Here is a 16,895-nt window from a genome sequence, read left to right as displayed (position 1 = left end):
TTTAGTAGAGACAGGGCTTCACCGTGTTGGCCAGGCTGGTCTCAAACTCCTGACCTCCAGTGATCCACCTGCCTCAGCCTCCCAAAGTGCTGGGATTACAGGCGTGAGCCACCGTGCCCGGCCCAGAGCGGTTATTTTCTACTTATACCTTTGACAACAGCCACATTAATAAGCATTAACATTACAATTTCCTGCTCTCCAGGAACTGAAGAACTGTCAACTTTAACAACTTCCCTGGCAGTAATAGAATCTGATAATGTCTCTAGAATAACTATTCAACTAGCAGTTGGCTGGCAAAAGTTTCTTGCCTAGCATGTAAATCATTCCATATGGAGTCACACCAGGTCTGTTCAGAGTATAATTTTAAAGTTTAATACAGACAGAACATTGTTGCAAGTGGAATGTATTTGTAAAGCTTAAAGGGAAGGAAAAAGTTGTAAGGAGAAGCCAGAGAGTGAGGAACCCACCAGGGCGGCCACTGCCCACACCTTACTCCTAACTGGCACCCACCTGGGGACCAGGGCATATAGGCAAAGGGCAACGTCCTAGACTTGGATGACTCAGAAGCGAGATGGACAGACCTTCTCTGCAGCCCCAGGTTGGGGAAGGAGCGCAATGACAAAGGTGTGGCAACATAAGGTGACTTCTGCCTCCCTTGTTCTCATCAGCACTGAAAAGGGCCATGCCCTGATCACTACAGTCTCAGTGAGTCCAGGTCCCCAGGATTATTACTGTTTCTTGAGTTCCTTTTGCTGTGGATGTCCCTCTTTTGCTGAGTATACCAAGGAGAAGAGGGGAAGTAAGGCTGTGTGGCTTTGAAGGAGCTGCAAGTGTTTCTTTGAAATACCAAGGATGGAGAAGAGACTCAGAGCAGGCTGGCTGGACCGTGAGATTTATGATTCGCAGGTGCAGAGTCAACCGAACCTTCGCTGTGTTCCTGTAGCCATGATTTCGGCCTCTGTCCCCTTAGTGTGTGCCACCACACCCGGATCATTTTTGTATTTTTAGTAGAGACGGGGTTTCGCCATGTTGGCCAAGCTGGTCTCCTGACCTCAGGTGATCCACCCGCCTCGGCCTCCCAAAGTACTGGGATTACAGGCGTGAGCCACTGCGCCCGGCCGAAAGGGGTTTCTTAAGATGGAATCCTGTCCTTTGTTTCCTATTTTCTTTGGATTATGTAATAAGAGACCATGTGTCTCTTTATTTATTCTACAGATCTTTACCAGCAGCCTGCTAGCTGCTTGTTGTCGTGGGGAATCAGAACCACTCCTGGTCCATACTCCAGGAAATTTACAGGCCAGTACAGGTAATAGGCAAGACTCCAAGTGGTCCATTAAGAGACAGAACTTGCGAGGACCCCAGCAGGAGGGATCTTGACGGGTTGGAGACCACTTCTTAGCGTCATGATGAACGAGCATTGGAGAAGGGCCCTGAAGGGACGGGGTGTCTTGTGCTGCAGTGCGTGAGGATCTGAGGTCAGCACCCCGTTGCGCGGGGGTGAGGAAATGGAAATGGGACGATGTTGAGAAGGGGACGCGGGCAAGAGCCCAAGAGCACACCTGGTTCACCAGGAAGTGGGCAGCTAGGAGCGCATTTGGGCAAAGAAGCCACCTGAGTGGGGCTTCCAGATGTGCACATGGTGGTGGGGCCTGTCGTGTGCAGATGCAACAGAAAGAGTCAGCAGGAATGTGGTGACAAGCGGGGCTGGCGAGGCAGCCCTGCAGTGGGGGTAGGGGCAGCCTGTGGCCTAGCGGGCTATGGATGAGAGGGAGTAGACTGGTATGTGCTGCTGGCTGGAGCCTGGAAACCTCAGCTCCCCGGGAATGAAGTGAACTTGGGGGAGGAGGAGGAGGAGGAGGAGGAGGAGGAGGAGGAGGAGGAGGAGGAGGAAGAGGAATACTAACTCCCAGGGTGAGGCTGGGCACAGGCCTTTGCAGCAGAGTTTCTCTGGCTCAAAATTAGAAGGCCCAATTTCTTTTTCTTTTTTGGAAGAGGGAAGAAGAGGGAAAGGAAGGAAAGAATGGGATAGGAGAGGCAGGTAGAGAAGGTTAACCAGGTAACGTTTAATAATAAGTTACACGTAATCCCAGCACTTTGGGAGGCTGAGGTGGGCGGATCACCTGAGGTCGGGAGTTCGAGACCAGCCTGACCAACATGGAGAAACCCCATCTCTACCAAAAATACAAAATTAGCCCAGGGTGGTGGCTCATGCCTGTAATCCCAGCTACTTGGGAGGCTGAGGCAGGAGAATCGCTTGAACCCAGGAGGCAGAGGTTGCGGTGAGCTCAGATAGCACCACTGCACTCCAGCCTGGGCAACAAGAGCGGAACTCTGTCAAATAAATAAGTAAGTAAGTAAGTAAGTTACAAAGGCTGGAAGTGTTAGAGGGGTGTAGGGGTTTGTCCGAAGAGGTGCCGGCAGAGGCTTTGCAGCTGGAAAGGGGATGAGACTACTCGGGGGGAGAGCATGGTGGGGACAGGGACTATGAGGGCCAGCAGACACCAGGGAGGCTGGGGGTCTCAGGCGAGAGAAGGCAGCTGGTCATGGAAGTGAGATGGTTCAAGAGGACACCCAAAGAGCTTTTCTTAGCAGAATGGAATTAACAATACAAAGAAAACGTGGTGAGTGGGTGTAGGCTCATCTTAAAAGGAGAAATGGAAAATAGCAGCAAGAGAGAAAGGGGCTGATGGGACAGCAGGAGGGGCAGGAAGGAAGAGACCCAAGGTCTAGGCGGAGGGGGCAGCCTGCACAGATGGGAGGTGGCACCTAAGACCCGAGGCGGGAGTCTGTCCCTAGCAGAGGGCTAAGGGCATCTGTGGATAGAGATTGGGGTAACAGTGACAAGGGCAGGGAAGAACCCCTGAGGAAGCCTCAAACCAGCAGAGTTCCAGCCACGAGAAGCACAGGGGACCTGTGGGGCCGGTCACCACGCCCTAGGCAACCTTCGTTTGCAGTGGTTAATAACGTTAGGAGTGAGGCAGGGATGCCGGTGGGAAGGCTTGGAATGGTTGACGATCCAGGGGAGCTGTATGAACGCAGAGGGTCTGACCACAGGCTCCAGGCTTGCAGGGGAGGTCAGTGAGCCTGGAGCATGATGGATGTTGGGGGACAGGTAAAGACCAGGACCTGGGAGCTCTAGAGTGCCAAAGGCGGCTCAGGGTGAGGAGGCAGAGGTGGGGGCTGCTGGCCAAGAAGGGAACTTTGAAGCTTGAGAACTGAGAATGCCATCATTAGCCCTGAAAAGACGACAAGCTTTTGGCTACAGTCTCACAGGTGGAGAACAGAGATTGGAAGACAGAGTTTCCGAGTCCAGGAGGCCAGGGCAGTGTGAGGCCATATGCCCACCTTCAACCCGAAAACGTTTCCCTCCTGTGCTTTGCTTCTGTTTGGGGAATTTATAGTTGCAAAACAAGGTCATATTTGATCATTTCTGTAAAGGCACTATGCCCCTGATTCCATGCATTCTGGAATACCTGAAATGCACAGCTTTTAGCAGAAGTCCAAAGAATTCAGGGACAGGCCCGAGGGCAAACGCCCACAGCGTTGGGTAGCCCAGGACACCGTGGAGTGGCAGAACTCTGGCTGCATTTACGGGCATCTGCTGAGCCAGAGGGCAGGGGGCCAAGGCTGCCCGTCACCGGCGTGGCATTGTTAGCAGATGGCCCTAATGAGCCTCAGCTTGTGAGGGGCCACAGAGGTCTCCGTACTTACTTCAGCTCTTTCTTCACCTCTTCATAGTCAGCCTGGCCTTTGAGTTTTTCTTCCAGTTGCTGAAAACAGAGAAGAATTTGATCAGTGGCCATGCCTGACAACAGGTCCATGGACTTCACCGACGGCATTCGCTGCGGAACAGCCAGCTGTGCCTGCGAGGGGAAGCCAGCCCTTGTGAATGGAGTGCTGGGGCCATCTTTTTTCCTTCACGCTCCCGGCCTGCCCAGTGTGAATGTGTGCCCAGGCACAGCAACGTGTATAGGGATGCTGTAAAGTTGTTGACGTACAACTTAGCAAAAGCAGAATGAAGGCTGGGTATGGTGACTCATGCCTGTAAGTCCAGCACTTTGGGAGGCTGAGGTGGGAGGATTGCCTGAGCCCAGGAGTTTGAAACCAGTCTGGGCAACATGGTGAGGCCCCATCTCGACAAAAAATAAAAAAAATTAGCCGGGTTGCTGGTACATGCCTGTCGTCTCAGCTACTTGAGAGGCTGAGGTGGGAGGATTGCTTGAGCCCAGGAGTTGGAGGGTGCAGTGAGCTATGACTGTGCCGCTGCACTCCAGCCTGGGTGACGGAGTGAGGAATGGAGACCCTACCTCTTTAAACAAACAAACAAACAAACAAACAACGGAAGGAAGAATCTTTGCAGAGGAGGAAAAGTGCATTTTGTAGGAAGTGCCATGAAACCGCAAACAGAAGGAGGAGAGGCTTTCCTGGTGTCTGAAAAGCAGCGTGTGGTTTTAAACAAAGTATGTTAGGCTGACGGACTCATACAGCTGGTTGTCAACACCTTTGGGAGAACCTCCGCTAACGAGAGACACAGCCCTTTTGTGTTGAGAGTAGGCATCAAACAGGCATCAGGGCAAACACCTTTGCACTCCTGAACCCCTGAATGCTGGGGTTTTAGGAGTAGGGGCCTGTTCAGTTAGGTGCTCGGTGGCTTCCCTGATAGCAAGCTGGTCTGAGTCCTGCGGGGAGGGCCCTGCCTGAGATGCTGCTCCCTCTCAGGTGCCTAGGGGAACGATGGCACATTTCCAAAGTGCAGTGATGCTCCAGTGGGCTCCAGAAAGGTCTGTGAGCCCACTGGGGACTGATGTGGCTGTTTCTTGTTTTTCTTTTTAATCTTTTTTTTTTTTTGGTGGAGACGGACTCTTGCTCTGTTGCCCAGGCTGGAGTGCAGTAGCGTGATCTTCGCTTGGCTCACTGCAACCCTGGCCTCCCGAGTTCAAGCAATTCTCCTTCCTCAGCCTCCCCAGTAGCTGAGATTACAGGCATGCATCACCACTCCTGGCTAATTTTTTTGGATTTTTAGTAGAGATGGGGTTTTGTCATGTTGGCCAGGCTGGTCTTGAACTCCCAACCCCAGGTGACCCTACTGCCTCAACTTCCCAAAGTGCTGGGATTACAGGAGTGAGCCACCCTGCCCAGCCTGGTGTGGCCGTTTCTGCCCACAGCTCTGCAGGGCTTTCTTGTGAGAGGAGCCATTGCTGTGGGGTGGTCGTAGGGGTGCTTTCTTCTCTGAAGGTGTTTTTGGACTAGTTTGCTTTTGATCTTTTCTAAAGGGAGCTCCTTGGAGGAAATGAGGCAACTCTACATAAAACAAGAACATGGAGGGGCAGTGCCAGGAGGGTGTTCTGGCCATTCAGCATGTTTCCAAGCTAGAGGTGAACAAATGTCATTTCCGGTAACTTCCCCTCTACAGAGTTTCTAGGTGTTATGCTTCTTCTTCTTTTTTTCTTCTTTAAAAAAAAAAAGAGAGACAGGGTCTTGCTCTGTCATCCAGGCTGGAGTGCAGTGGTGCGATCATAGCTCACTGCAGCCTCCAACTCCTGGGCTCAAGCAATCCTCCTGCCCGAGCTCCTTGAGTAGCTGGGACTATAGATGTACATCACCACACCTGGTTATTTTTTAAGAGATGGGGTCTTGCTATGTTGCCCAGGCTGGTCTCAAACTCCTGAGCTCAAGTGATTCTCCCTTCAGCCTCCCAAAGTGTTGGAATTACAGGCGTGAGCCACCATGCCCAGCCATAGGTGCCCTTTCAGGTTCTGCTTGACTAGCCATGGCTAAGACCACAGTTTAAAGCCAACTGAGAACATTCTAGACTTTGGGGAGGAGATGGTGCCATCCAAATCCCAACCTGCCCGCTGTTTTAAAAATTCATGTGTTTTATTAATCACTAATTAATAATTAAGTAATTATTCAATAATAATTAGAGATGAGGTTTCACCATGTTGGCCAGGCTGGTCTCGAACTCCTGACCTTAGGTGATCTGCTCACCTCTGCCTCCCAAAGTGATGGGATTACAGGCTTGAGCCACCGTGTCCAGCCTAAGTCCCTAAGATTCTAATGGAACATACAGAGAAAGCTGACATACGGCCCTTTATAAAGGCACTGCAGTTCAAGCAGGGGAAATGACGAATGTTCAGTAACAGGGCTGGGACATTTGGTTTTTCATATTAAAAAATGCATAAATAAGATAAATACCATCTCGGTTTGTACAAGCACACACTATTAATAACTAATTAACTAACTAACTAAAACTCCTGGGCTCAAGTTATCCTCTTTGGCCTCTCAAAAGTGCTGGGATTCCAGCTGCCCAGCCTTCACTGGGCCCGTCTTTTTCTGTTGCCTTCGGTGGTGATTTCTCAAGCGTGCCTTTCCCACTGCATGAAACTGCTCTGCCATAGGTCCTTTTGAAAACTTCTTGCTGACTTTGTGTATTATAATGGTTTTCTCAGTCCTAATGAAACACGAGGTAGAAGGCACTCATTTTCCTACAAAAGATTCTCAGAAGGTGCTTGTCAAGAAGTGATTATTTTATTCTCTTCCCTATCGTCAAATAGCAGTTAGTACTAATGCACTCATATTTCCTTGCGAGGGATTATTCAGTGTCACTGGAATCCAAAATGCACATCAGACGGTCGCGATCACCAAAGCTGGATACGGAACGTGCATAAACGTGGTCATATCCAGAGAATAGGAGCTGGCTGGGAATAAGGCAGAGAGAGGGAGGAGCACACGGAGGGTCTCCGAGCCTGGCATGGCACAGACCAAGAAGGCCAATGGCCTGAGCCTGGAACCTGAGTCTGTCACTTATGAGCTGGGTGCCTATGGACAAGTTAATAAACTTCTCATCTGTAAAATGGGAATAACAGCAATTACTCAAGGGTTTGCACAAAGCAAAGAACCAGTGCAGATGTTGGCAACTCTGGGCCCTCAATAGTGGGACTCTTTTTTTTTTTAAGTTATTTTGTAGAGACGAGGTCACACTATGTTGCCCAGGCTGGTCTTGAACTCCTCGGCTCAAGTGATCCTCCCACTTCGGCCTCTCAAAGTGCCGGGATTCCAGGTTCCCAGCCTTGATATTGGGACTCTTAGCACTGCTAAGTCCCATTACACTCTCCGTCTAAGGGCATGGCTGCAGGTCTTCTTCGAAGGCCTGTGATTGGCCCTAATTGGAAGGTTTTAGGGGTGGGATCCGTGTATAACTGTGTACCACATAACGCTTCGGTCAACAAAGGCTGCCTAAGCCCCATAAGAGTCTTTTTTTATTTTGAGACAGAGTCTCACTCTGCTGCCCAGGCTGGAGTGCAGTGGCATGATCTTGGCTCACTGCAACCTCCGCCTCCTGGGTTCAAGCAATTCTCCTGCCTCAGTTCCCCAAGTAGCTAGGATTATAGGTGTCTGACACCATGTCTGGCTAATTTTTGTATTTTTAGTAGAGATGAGGTTTTTCACAATGTTGGCCAGGCTGGTCTTGAACTCCTGACACTAGGTAATCCACTTGCCTTGGCCTCCCAAAGTGCTGAGATTATAGGCTTGCGCCACCGCGCCTGGCCTGAGTCATTCTAATGGAACATACAAAGAAAGCTGACATACGGCCCTTTATAAAGGCAATGCAGATCAAGCAGGGGAAATGACTAATGCTCAGTAATGGTGCTGGGACATTTGGTTTTCCGAATGAAAAACAGGCACAAATAAAAAAAATATATATATACTATCTAGGTTTGTGCAAGTACACACTATGATTGCACAACGCATTCACCTAATGACGCATTTCTCAGAACGCAGCCTCATTGTTAAGTGACGCATGACTGTATTTTAGTTGGACATAAGCTTTTGCTGAGAGCTAAACAGCTTCCATTGAGAGTTCTGCCATCTACCTTGGGGCAGTTGAACCAGGAAGTCCCCAAGATCTCTTCTCTAAACCTTTGATGACGTTTCCTGTCTTGGGCAGATAAGCTGGATGGAGCCTGGGGGAGGCTGCCTGGCGACACTTCTCCCAACTGGCAGAGCGCTTGTAACCTGGTCCCATGGACATCTCCATTCTAGTGACCCTACTGTGAGTGCCACATCTCAAAACCTGCAGACGCAGGGCTCCCATTGGCCTCTGATGCTGAAAATGCCCAGTGTGGGAAAAAAGACTAACTGTCCTCAGTGCGGTTCTTCGATCAGAAACTCCTTGTTGGGTTCCCAGAAAGCTCGGTTTCAAAGACTCTGACCCTGGGATGGGCGACAGGCACGCCAGTTTCTCAATGTCTCTGAAGACGCACTCCTCCTGTCCGGTCATGCTCCCGCTGGCCGCGTGGTATGCTAGACCTGCGCTTATTCCTAGCATTTCATACGCTATCTGATTTCATGATTGCAAAACTTTTGCAGATGGGTCTGACTACCCGAAGAAAGAAGAAAAATCTCTGGGGTCCTACAGTGCAGGTCTTGACAGAGCTGAGGCCAGCCCCGCTTGCCTGCAGGGAGGAAGTGAGACGCTGGAGAGGCCAGGATGAGCCGGGGGCTCTCTGCAAAACCTGGGCTCCAGAGTCCCACAGATCCTGACTCTGCCACATACTTGCAAGGTGAACCTAGATAAGACTCGACGTCTTGGGTCAGGTGTGGTAGCTCGCTTGAGCGTGGGAGTTCAAGACAAGCAGGACAACATAGCAAGACCCTGTCTCTACAAAAACACAAAACAAAACAAAAAAACTCCAAAACATTAGCTGGGTGTGTTAGCATGTGCCTGTAGTTCCAGCTACTCAGGAGGCTGGGGCAAGAGGATCACTTGAGCCTGGGAGGTGGAGGCTGCAGTGAGCCGTGATGGTGCCACTCCACCCCAGGCAAAAGAGTGAGACCTTGCCTCTAAATAAATAAATAAATCAATCAACCAACCAATCAACCAACCCACCCAACCACCCAGACTTGACTTCTCTAAGCCTCAGTTTCCTTATCTATAAAATGGGGATTGTGTTCATATGTTACAGTGCTTTGGTGAGGATTAAATAAAATATTGGGTACTTAGAGCTTAGTATGGTGCTGGGCACATGGTAAAGTGCTCTGTAAATGGTGGTTAGTACTGTTACTGTCCTTGTTACTACAATTACTACATCCCTGCTAGGTGGGGTTGAATCTGGCTACAATTGGATCTAAAGAGAGTCTCTGGTTCTGTTTCTCCAGGAGCTCTGTTCATGAAAGTCTCCAGATCTCAGCCTGTCACGTCCCAAGGTCCTCGCTATTCTGCAGCAGAGCCACAGAGAAAGAGTACATGTGCCCTGGAGTGGCTCCCACTGTCAAGGGTAACCTCATGTCCAAGACTGTGGAAAGAGAATCTGGGAACTGGTCATCTTCCTGAAAAATGCACTTGTCTGGCTGGGTGCGGTGAGTCACGCCTGGAATCCCAGCACTTTGGGAGGCTGAGGCAGGAGGATTGCTTGAGCCTAGGAGTTCAAGACCAGCAGGGGCAACATAGGGCGATCCCATCTCTACAAAAATTTAAAAATTTGCTGGGTGTGGTGGTGCACGCCTGTAGTTCCAGCTACTCAGGAGGCTAAAGTGGGAGGATCACTTGAGCCCTGGAGGTTGAGGCTGCAGTGAGTTATGATCATGCCACTGCACTCCATCCTGGGGCAACAGAGCAAGATCCTGTCTTTAAAAATAAAATAAAATGCATGAATCTAAGGAACACATGTGGGCTTTACACAGACAGGTGAGAAAAGGCCAAGTGTCAGAGACTTGGCTGCCAACCTGGTCCTACCCCGGCTGACTGTGACCTTGGATAACCTGAGCCTGTTTGGGCCTCACGTTTCTCATCTGAAGAATGGGGAGATTCAGAATGAACACAGGTTTTCAAAGGACAGTGGTGAAACATAGGATGATCAAGTACCAATTGAACATACCTGTTGTAATAGCACGATTGAAAAGATACACGGAGCCCACCTGGCTAAATTAACTGGTGCTCCCCAGCTCGGTCCTGAAGTGCCAGAAGAATTATCTATTTGAAGTTCTTAAAAGCCTGGCTAAGATTTAAATGAAAATAAGCTTTAATCTACAATGCCAACTATTTTGGCATTAGCAAAGTACGTGTCCAATCTATAGACGATGTCTATCTACTGCAGGGCATGGTGGTTCATGCCTGTAACCCCAGCACTATGGGAGACTGAGGTGGGAGGATCACTTGAGCCCAGGAGTTCGACACGAGCCTGGGCAGCATAGCAAGACACAATCTCTATAAAAGATATAAAAACTAGCCGGCTGTGGTGGCATGTGCCTGTAGTCCCGGCTACTTGGGAGGCTGAGATGGGAGGATTCCTTGAGCCAGGAAGGTCGAGGCTGCAGTTAGCTATGATTGTGTCATTGCACTCCAGCTTGGGCAACAGAGTGAGACCTTGTCTCAAAAAAAAAGAGCAAAGGGGCCTCTCGCAGGTCTGACTAAGGCAGAGACCCTGGGAAAGGTCATGTCTTCCAGGTTACACAGCGAGTGGTCAAAGTGACAATATCTCTTTTCCATAAAATTCTGACCGTGGGGGCAGAGTGGCATCTGCGGTGCAGATAAACGGGGCCAGGCTCCGCGTGGTGCTGTCTGACTGGTTCAGGGGAGAGTTGGTGTGGGAGTCTTTGGCCTCACAGGGAACCCCTCGCCCAGGGCAGGGGTCTGAGACACAGACCCTTAGTTGACACTGCATCTCTGGGGTCCAGGCCTGGGCAGCATGTACCTCCTTTTCTACTGGACAAGGACTCTCTCCAGATGACGACATGTGTCTCCATGCTTCCTCAGGGAGAGGCAGCAGGTATGGAAATTTAGGTTCTGCTGGTGCTGGGAGTTGGGGAGGAGCCCAAGGATACTCTGGGCTCTGGATGGTGAGTCCAAATCTCCGAACACTGGGGTGGGTGCTGTGTATGCTCCAATGATCCTCTCTCCCCAGCCTCCCATGTAGCTGGGACAACAGGCATGTGTCACCACTCTGGCTCATTAAAAAAAAAAAAAAAAAATTAAGAGAAGGGGCTGGGCGTGGTGGCTCACGCCTGTAATCCCAGCACTCTGGGAGGTCGAGGCAGGTGAACAACCTGCGATCAGGAGCTCGTGATCTGACCTGGCCAACATGGTGAAACCCCGTCTCTACTAAAAATACAAAAGTTAGCTGGGCGTGGTAGTGGGAACCTATAGTCCCAGCTACTTGGGAGGGTGAGGCAGGAGAATTGCTTGAACTCAGGAGGCGGAGGTTGTGGTGAGCTGAGATCACGCCACAGGACTCCAACCTGGGAGACTGAGCAAGACTCTGTCTCCAAAAATATATATAAATAAAAATAAATAAAAAAATAAAAAGATGGGATCTCACTACATTGGCCAGGCTGGTCTTGAACTCCTGGGCTCCAGTGATCTTCCCACCTGAGAATGCAAGATGAAAAGACAGACCCCCAAGGCCAGAGGGTGTGGGGAGACGGAAGGTTTTCCACCACCTCTTTCATACCACCTCAGTGCCCCAGGGACACAGCACCTTCCCATAGTGTCTCCATGGGACCCATCAGAGCTTCAGGGGCTGGGGTGAGGGGTAGGGAAACAGAGCAGTTTGGAAAAAGACCCCTAGGTGATTCTAACTCATGTGACTACCCACCCAATGGGAAGCAATGATCTTTAAAGCGTCTTCAGAAAAATATAATTCCTCCTTCTGGGAGCCTGTCGTTCTTTTAGTTAGCCTTTCTTACAAATACTCATTGTAAATTGAAGCTATTGGTAGCATTATCTTCTGTGCTGTAGCAAGTACAGTGCAGTTGACTAGCTAATTATACTGCCTCTATATTAAAGCATTCCAACAGAAGACCACAGAATAGAGAGTTATCAAAAAGCAGCCTTGTCAACGGTGGTCGGGCTGTTTCATTAATTGCAAAAATAGAGTTCTTCCTTACAAGTGGCACTATGCTTAAGCACTTGTCAGATTAGGCAGGAGGAAACATCTCCCACTTCTGCGTCTGTTTCCGTGCCTAATTAAAGGTTAGCGGATGTCCCGTGACACACGTGGATGGTGGGGCGCTTATGGGGAACTTCGCTTGAAAAAGTAGAGCCCTGGACAGGACAGACTCGAAGACGTGCAGCTGTCTGGTATCTTTGTAAAATGACAAATCAAATTTGAGGGAAGAGAAGACACCTCAGTGGCAGAAAGATGGAGAATTTCAATGGGTTAGAGAAAGAGAACCAATTAGTCCTCCAATTCATCCAACTGGAGAGAGTATCATTGGAAAGTACGGGTGGAAACAATTCAATGAACTCAGGACAAAGATTCTGCCCAATAAGCCTTCTGCATATGGGAAATGCCCTCTCCCCAAGTGACTGTCACCAAACAACCTGGCACATGTCTCAAAGATCAAGGACCTGCTGCCAAGTGTTCATGGGAAAACCACCTGCAACTCCAAACAGCTGAGCCCAGAGCTGGGCGCTTGGAGCCTCCTCTCTCAAACAGCAACCTAATTCAAGGCCACATTGTGCATCCGTGGGTCCCCCGTAAGACAGGAAAGCGGGGAAGGGGACAGGAAGAAGAAAGAAAGAAAGCAGCTCCATGGTAAGTGAAGGTGAGTTCTATGAGTAGCCAAGACTGTGGGGTCAAGGTTCCCCATGGCAAAAGCATCAGGTTGCCAATTTGCCAAGTCTCATTCGTAAAAATATTTTCCTAATAATTGTATTCCTTTAGCTTATAGTTGAGGCTATACATTATACACATTAGGAAAACAAAACACCCTCAGAAGGTATCTTGTTCAATTAACCTTACTCCTTTGGGGTGAGAGGAAACCCTGGTTTGGTGAAGTCAAACGCTTTCTGCATGTGGGTTTGGTATTAGCGAAATCTGTACTCCTGGCAACAAGGAGTTAAGATAATTAAAATCAGAAGTCTTGTTACTGGAAGATATGTTTTGATTATGAGATTAGATGAAGATAAGGTAGCAATGATTTTGGAAGAAGTATTGCTGAATTGTTTCATTAACTGCACGGTATTAAACAATTCCCCCAAGATACGGATAACGAACATTAATTTGCAAAACCGCATTTCATTTTTTTGTGAAGGCAAACATTGAAACCTTAACTGATTTGGAAGAAATTGCTCTATAATAAAAAATGTAAGGTCTACAGCCTTGCTCTCTTGTAGCTGGTGTGTATCTGAGTCACGCCCTTTAACTTGACAATGGAGAGAAAGGCAAATTATCTCATAATGATGTCGTTGCTGGGGTCAGAAATGGCCGTAACATGAGCAAATGAGATTAAATCTAGAAATAAAAACTGAATCCTGGTACTCATTGGGTACGCTGATGAGAGAGGAAGAAATGGCGGTGACAAAATAAACTACCTGGCTCACGGTGGCTCACGCCTGTAATCCCGGCATTTGGGAAGCCGAGGTGGGCAGATCGCCTGAGGTCAAGAGTTCAAGACCAGCCTGACCAACATGGAGAAATCCCATTTCTACTAAAAATACAAAATTATCTGGAAGTGGTGGCTCATGCCTGTAATCCCAGCTACTCGGGAGGCCGAGGCAGGAGAATCGCTTGAACCTGGGAGGCAGAGGTTGTGGTGAGCAGAGATGGCACCACCGCACTCTAGCCTGGGCAACAGAATGAATTTCCATCTAAAATAAAATAAAATATTTTTAAAAATGACCTGGCTGAGGACAGACGGAAGCAGGACTCAACCATTTCCCCAAAGTCGGCAGGACTGTCTCCTCCAAGGGACCAGGCACTGGGCAGTTCTCAGTGAATGGGTGAAATTCACCCCAAAGAGGCAGAAGAACGGAGCGAGGGAGGGTCATGGGAGCCATCAGCATCAGCAGTAGATTTGCTGGAAACTTAGTTTTGGCATAAATTAGGTCATGTGTCAAAAAAAAATTTCAATTAAAAACAAAAAAAAGACATTGGGCCAGGTGCAGCGGCTCATGCCTATAATCCCAGAGTGCTCTGGGAGCCAAGGTGGGAGAACTGCTTGAGCCCAGGTGTCCCAGACCAGCCTGGGGAACGTAGTGAAATCCCAGCTCTACAAAAAATTAAAAAACTAGCTGGGTGTGGTGGGTCACGTCTTTGGTCCCAGTTACTTGGGAGACTGAGGCAGGAGGATCGCTTGAGCCCAGGAGTTTGAGGCTGCCGTGAACTATGATCCTGTCACTGCACTCCAGTCTGGGCGAGTGAGAGAGACTCCATTTCCAAAAAACCCAAAAAGGCAGTGGCTCATGCCTGTAATCTAATCCCAGCACTTTGGTTGGGAGGCCAAGGCTGCTAGACCACCTGAGGTCATGAGTTTGAGACTAGACTGGCCAACATGGTGAAACCCTGCCTCTACTAAAAATATAAAAATTAGCCTGGCATAGTGGCGACTGCCTGTAGTTCCAGTTACTCAGGAGGCTGAGGCAGGAGAATTGCTTGAATCCAGGAGGCGGAGGTTGCAGTGTGCCAAGACTGCGCCACTGCATACCAGTCTGGGCGACAAAAGTGAAAATCCATCTCAAAAACAACAACAACAAAACAAAATGGACCTAAGTACATCCTAGGCCTACTTCATACCAGAAAAGGTGTCCTTTGAATGTTCACAATGAACCCTGACTCACTTTATTCATATAATGAATATACCTTACAGCTGCTCATTCTCTCACCCCCCGACACGGTATGGAGGTACTGGGGAAGGAATGGGCCTGAACGGGCAGCCCCCGGGCAGAGCGGGAAACCCCGGCCGGGGGCTGAAGCCCTGCCCTGAAGGTCCTGCCTTCTTCACTGTCAAGACTGACAACTCTGAGAGTCTCCTCTGGCTCTGAAGCCTGTAAATCAAGGGTCCCAGGACCCTCTTCAAATTACACTCGCTTCAACAGATTGCAAATACCTAAAGTATAATCATTACTTTTAATATGTGGAAAAAGCTCTGGGTTCTGCGTCTGGGATAGAAATTTATGGAAAAGCCAAGAGTGCCTCGTGGGAGGGAGCCTGAGTGTCTGGCTCCCTGGACTGAAGCAGTACCTGGACTGGGGCCACCAAGGGAAAAGGTGCTTGGACAAGAGAATGTCCCTTAGCTTAGAAGGTCAGATGTGACTTCCATGGACCTCTGGGGTTTTATTTGGCTCAGGCACCGGAAGTGCTGGAGTTATAGGACACCACGTCCTCCTGCGGGGGTATCCTCAGAAAGCCAGGATGCTCTGTAAAACTCGGTTAAAGAGCTGGGCGCAGAAGCTCATACCTATAATCTCAGCACTTTGGCAACCTGAGGTGGGCAGATCACCTGAGGTCAGGAGTTCAAGACCAGCCTGACCAACGTGGTGAAACCCCATCTCTACTAAAAATACAAAAATGGTGGCATGCGCCTGTAGTCCCAGCTACTCGGGAGGCTGAGGCAGGAGAGTTGCTTTAATCTGGGAAGTGGAAGTTGCTGTGAGCCAAGACCACACCATTGCATTCCAGCCTGTGCGACAAGAATGAGACTCTGTCTCAAAAATAAATGAATGAATGAACGAATAAATAAAGAAGCTGGGCGTGGTGATGCATACCTGTGATCCCAAGCTACTTGGGAGGCTGAGGCAGGAGAATTGCTTGAACTTGGGAGGTGGAGGCTGCAGTGAGCCGAGATCGCACAACTGCGCTCCAGCCTGGGCAACAGAGCGACACTCTGTCTCCAAAAAAAAAAAAAAAAAAACAAGGGAAATGCTGTCTACACAAGGGCTGATGGCAGGGTTCAACATCCAGTCTCCCTGCTGTGGACTCTGGGACTCTCCTTGGTGCTACTTTACAGAGGTTCAAGGTTGCCATACTTGCTATCAAGTCCAGAAAGGCAGAGGGTGTGTGCGCGCACGCGCGTCCAGCTGCCCGCCCTGCCTCCTTGGGCCACCCCCGGCCCCTGCGGCCCCCTTACTTTGAGCGTGCTGTTCTTGGCGCTCAGCTGCTGCTCAAGCTGGGAGATCTGGCTGGCTGAATTCTCCCGCAGCTTGGTGAGGCTGGCCTGGAGTCTCTGCACATCCTCCACCAGCTGTGCGATCTCCCGCTCCTTGGCGGCCAACTCAACTTCTAGGCTGGAGCGGGTCAGCACCTCTATGGCCTGCTCCTGGGGAGGAGAAAAGAGATGACAAAACTGCACTGGCCTTGAGGCAGGTGCTTGGGGCTATCTGTGCTGGCAACTGAGACAGAAGCTGCACAGATCTCAGGGTGTGGGCTGGTGATGGCAGGACACCACTTGCTTGCACTTCCCCTATGTCACCTTCCTCCCCCTGTGGTTAGCTGCCACCTAGATTCATCCACTGGACAAATATGTACTGAGCGCCCACCATGTACCAAGCATATAGCAGTGAATCAAAGGACAAAAGTCCAGGCTGGGCGCAGCGGCTCACGCCTGTAATCCCAGCACTTTGGGAGGCCGAGGTGAGTGGATTACCTGAGGTCAGGAGTTCGAGACCAGCCTGGCCAACATGGTGAAACCCTGTGCTTATAATTAGGTATAATTAACTGGGCTAATTATAGGCGAGTGGTGGCGGCCTGTAATCCCAGCTACTCGGAAGGCTGAGGCAGGAAAATCACTTGAACTCGGGAGGCGGAGGTTGCGCTGAGCTGAGATTGTACCACGGCACTTCAGCCTGGGCAATAGAATGAGACTCTGTCTCAAAAAAACGAAAAAACAGGAGAACAGTCCCTGTCTTCCCAGGGCTTACAGCCCAGCAGGGATGGGGCATGGTGAGTGAGATGCAGAAAATACACTTATTAGTAATGCAAAGTGTGCAGGGTGACCACTGTCAAAGGAGACTTAAAACAGAGGCCACAGAGTCAGAGTTGAGAGAGGCAGGGGTTTTAATAAGATGGCCAGGAAAAGACTCACTGAGATGGTGATGTGTGAGCAGAGACCTGGAGGAGGTGGGAGGGGCTGCTGACTGCTGCAGAAGAGGGAAGAGTGCTCCAGGCAGGAGAACG

The 16,895-nt window shown here is 49.7% G+C and overlaps 1 protein-coding gene across 28 annotated transcripts in view; it reads right to left on the bottom strand.

Moving 5' to 3' along the window:
• Positions 1 to 16,895, bottom strand: part of CUX1 (cut like homeobox 1) — a 472,306-nt gene that overhangs the window by 89,910 nt on the left and 365,501 nt on the right. For 20 of the 28 annotated variants that reach the window (XM_028844758.2, XM_077994468.1, XM_077994466.1 and 17 more), the window contains 2 exons: positions 15,850 to 16,038; positions 3,712 to 3,770 (listed from right to left, as the gene is read on the bottom strand). In XM_028844758.2, the coding sequence (XP_028700591.1) occupies positions 3,712 to 3,770; positions 15,850 to 16,038 (248 nt within the window). 28 annotated transcript variants of the gene reach the window in all.

The sequence above is a fragment of the Macaca mulatta genome, chromosome 3 (assembly GCF_049350105.2).
Source record: "Macaca mulatta isolate MMU2019108-1 chromosome 3, T2T-MMU8v2.0, whole genome shotgun sequence".
Taxonomy (NCBI): Eukaryota; Metazoa; Chordata; class Mammalia; order Primates; family Cercopithecidae; genus Macaca; species Macaca mulatta.
The sequence above is the reverse complement of the archived record's forward strand: the minus strand, read 5'-3'. Positions and strand labels throughout refer to the sequence as shown.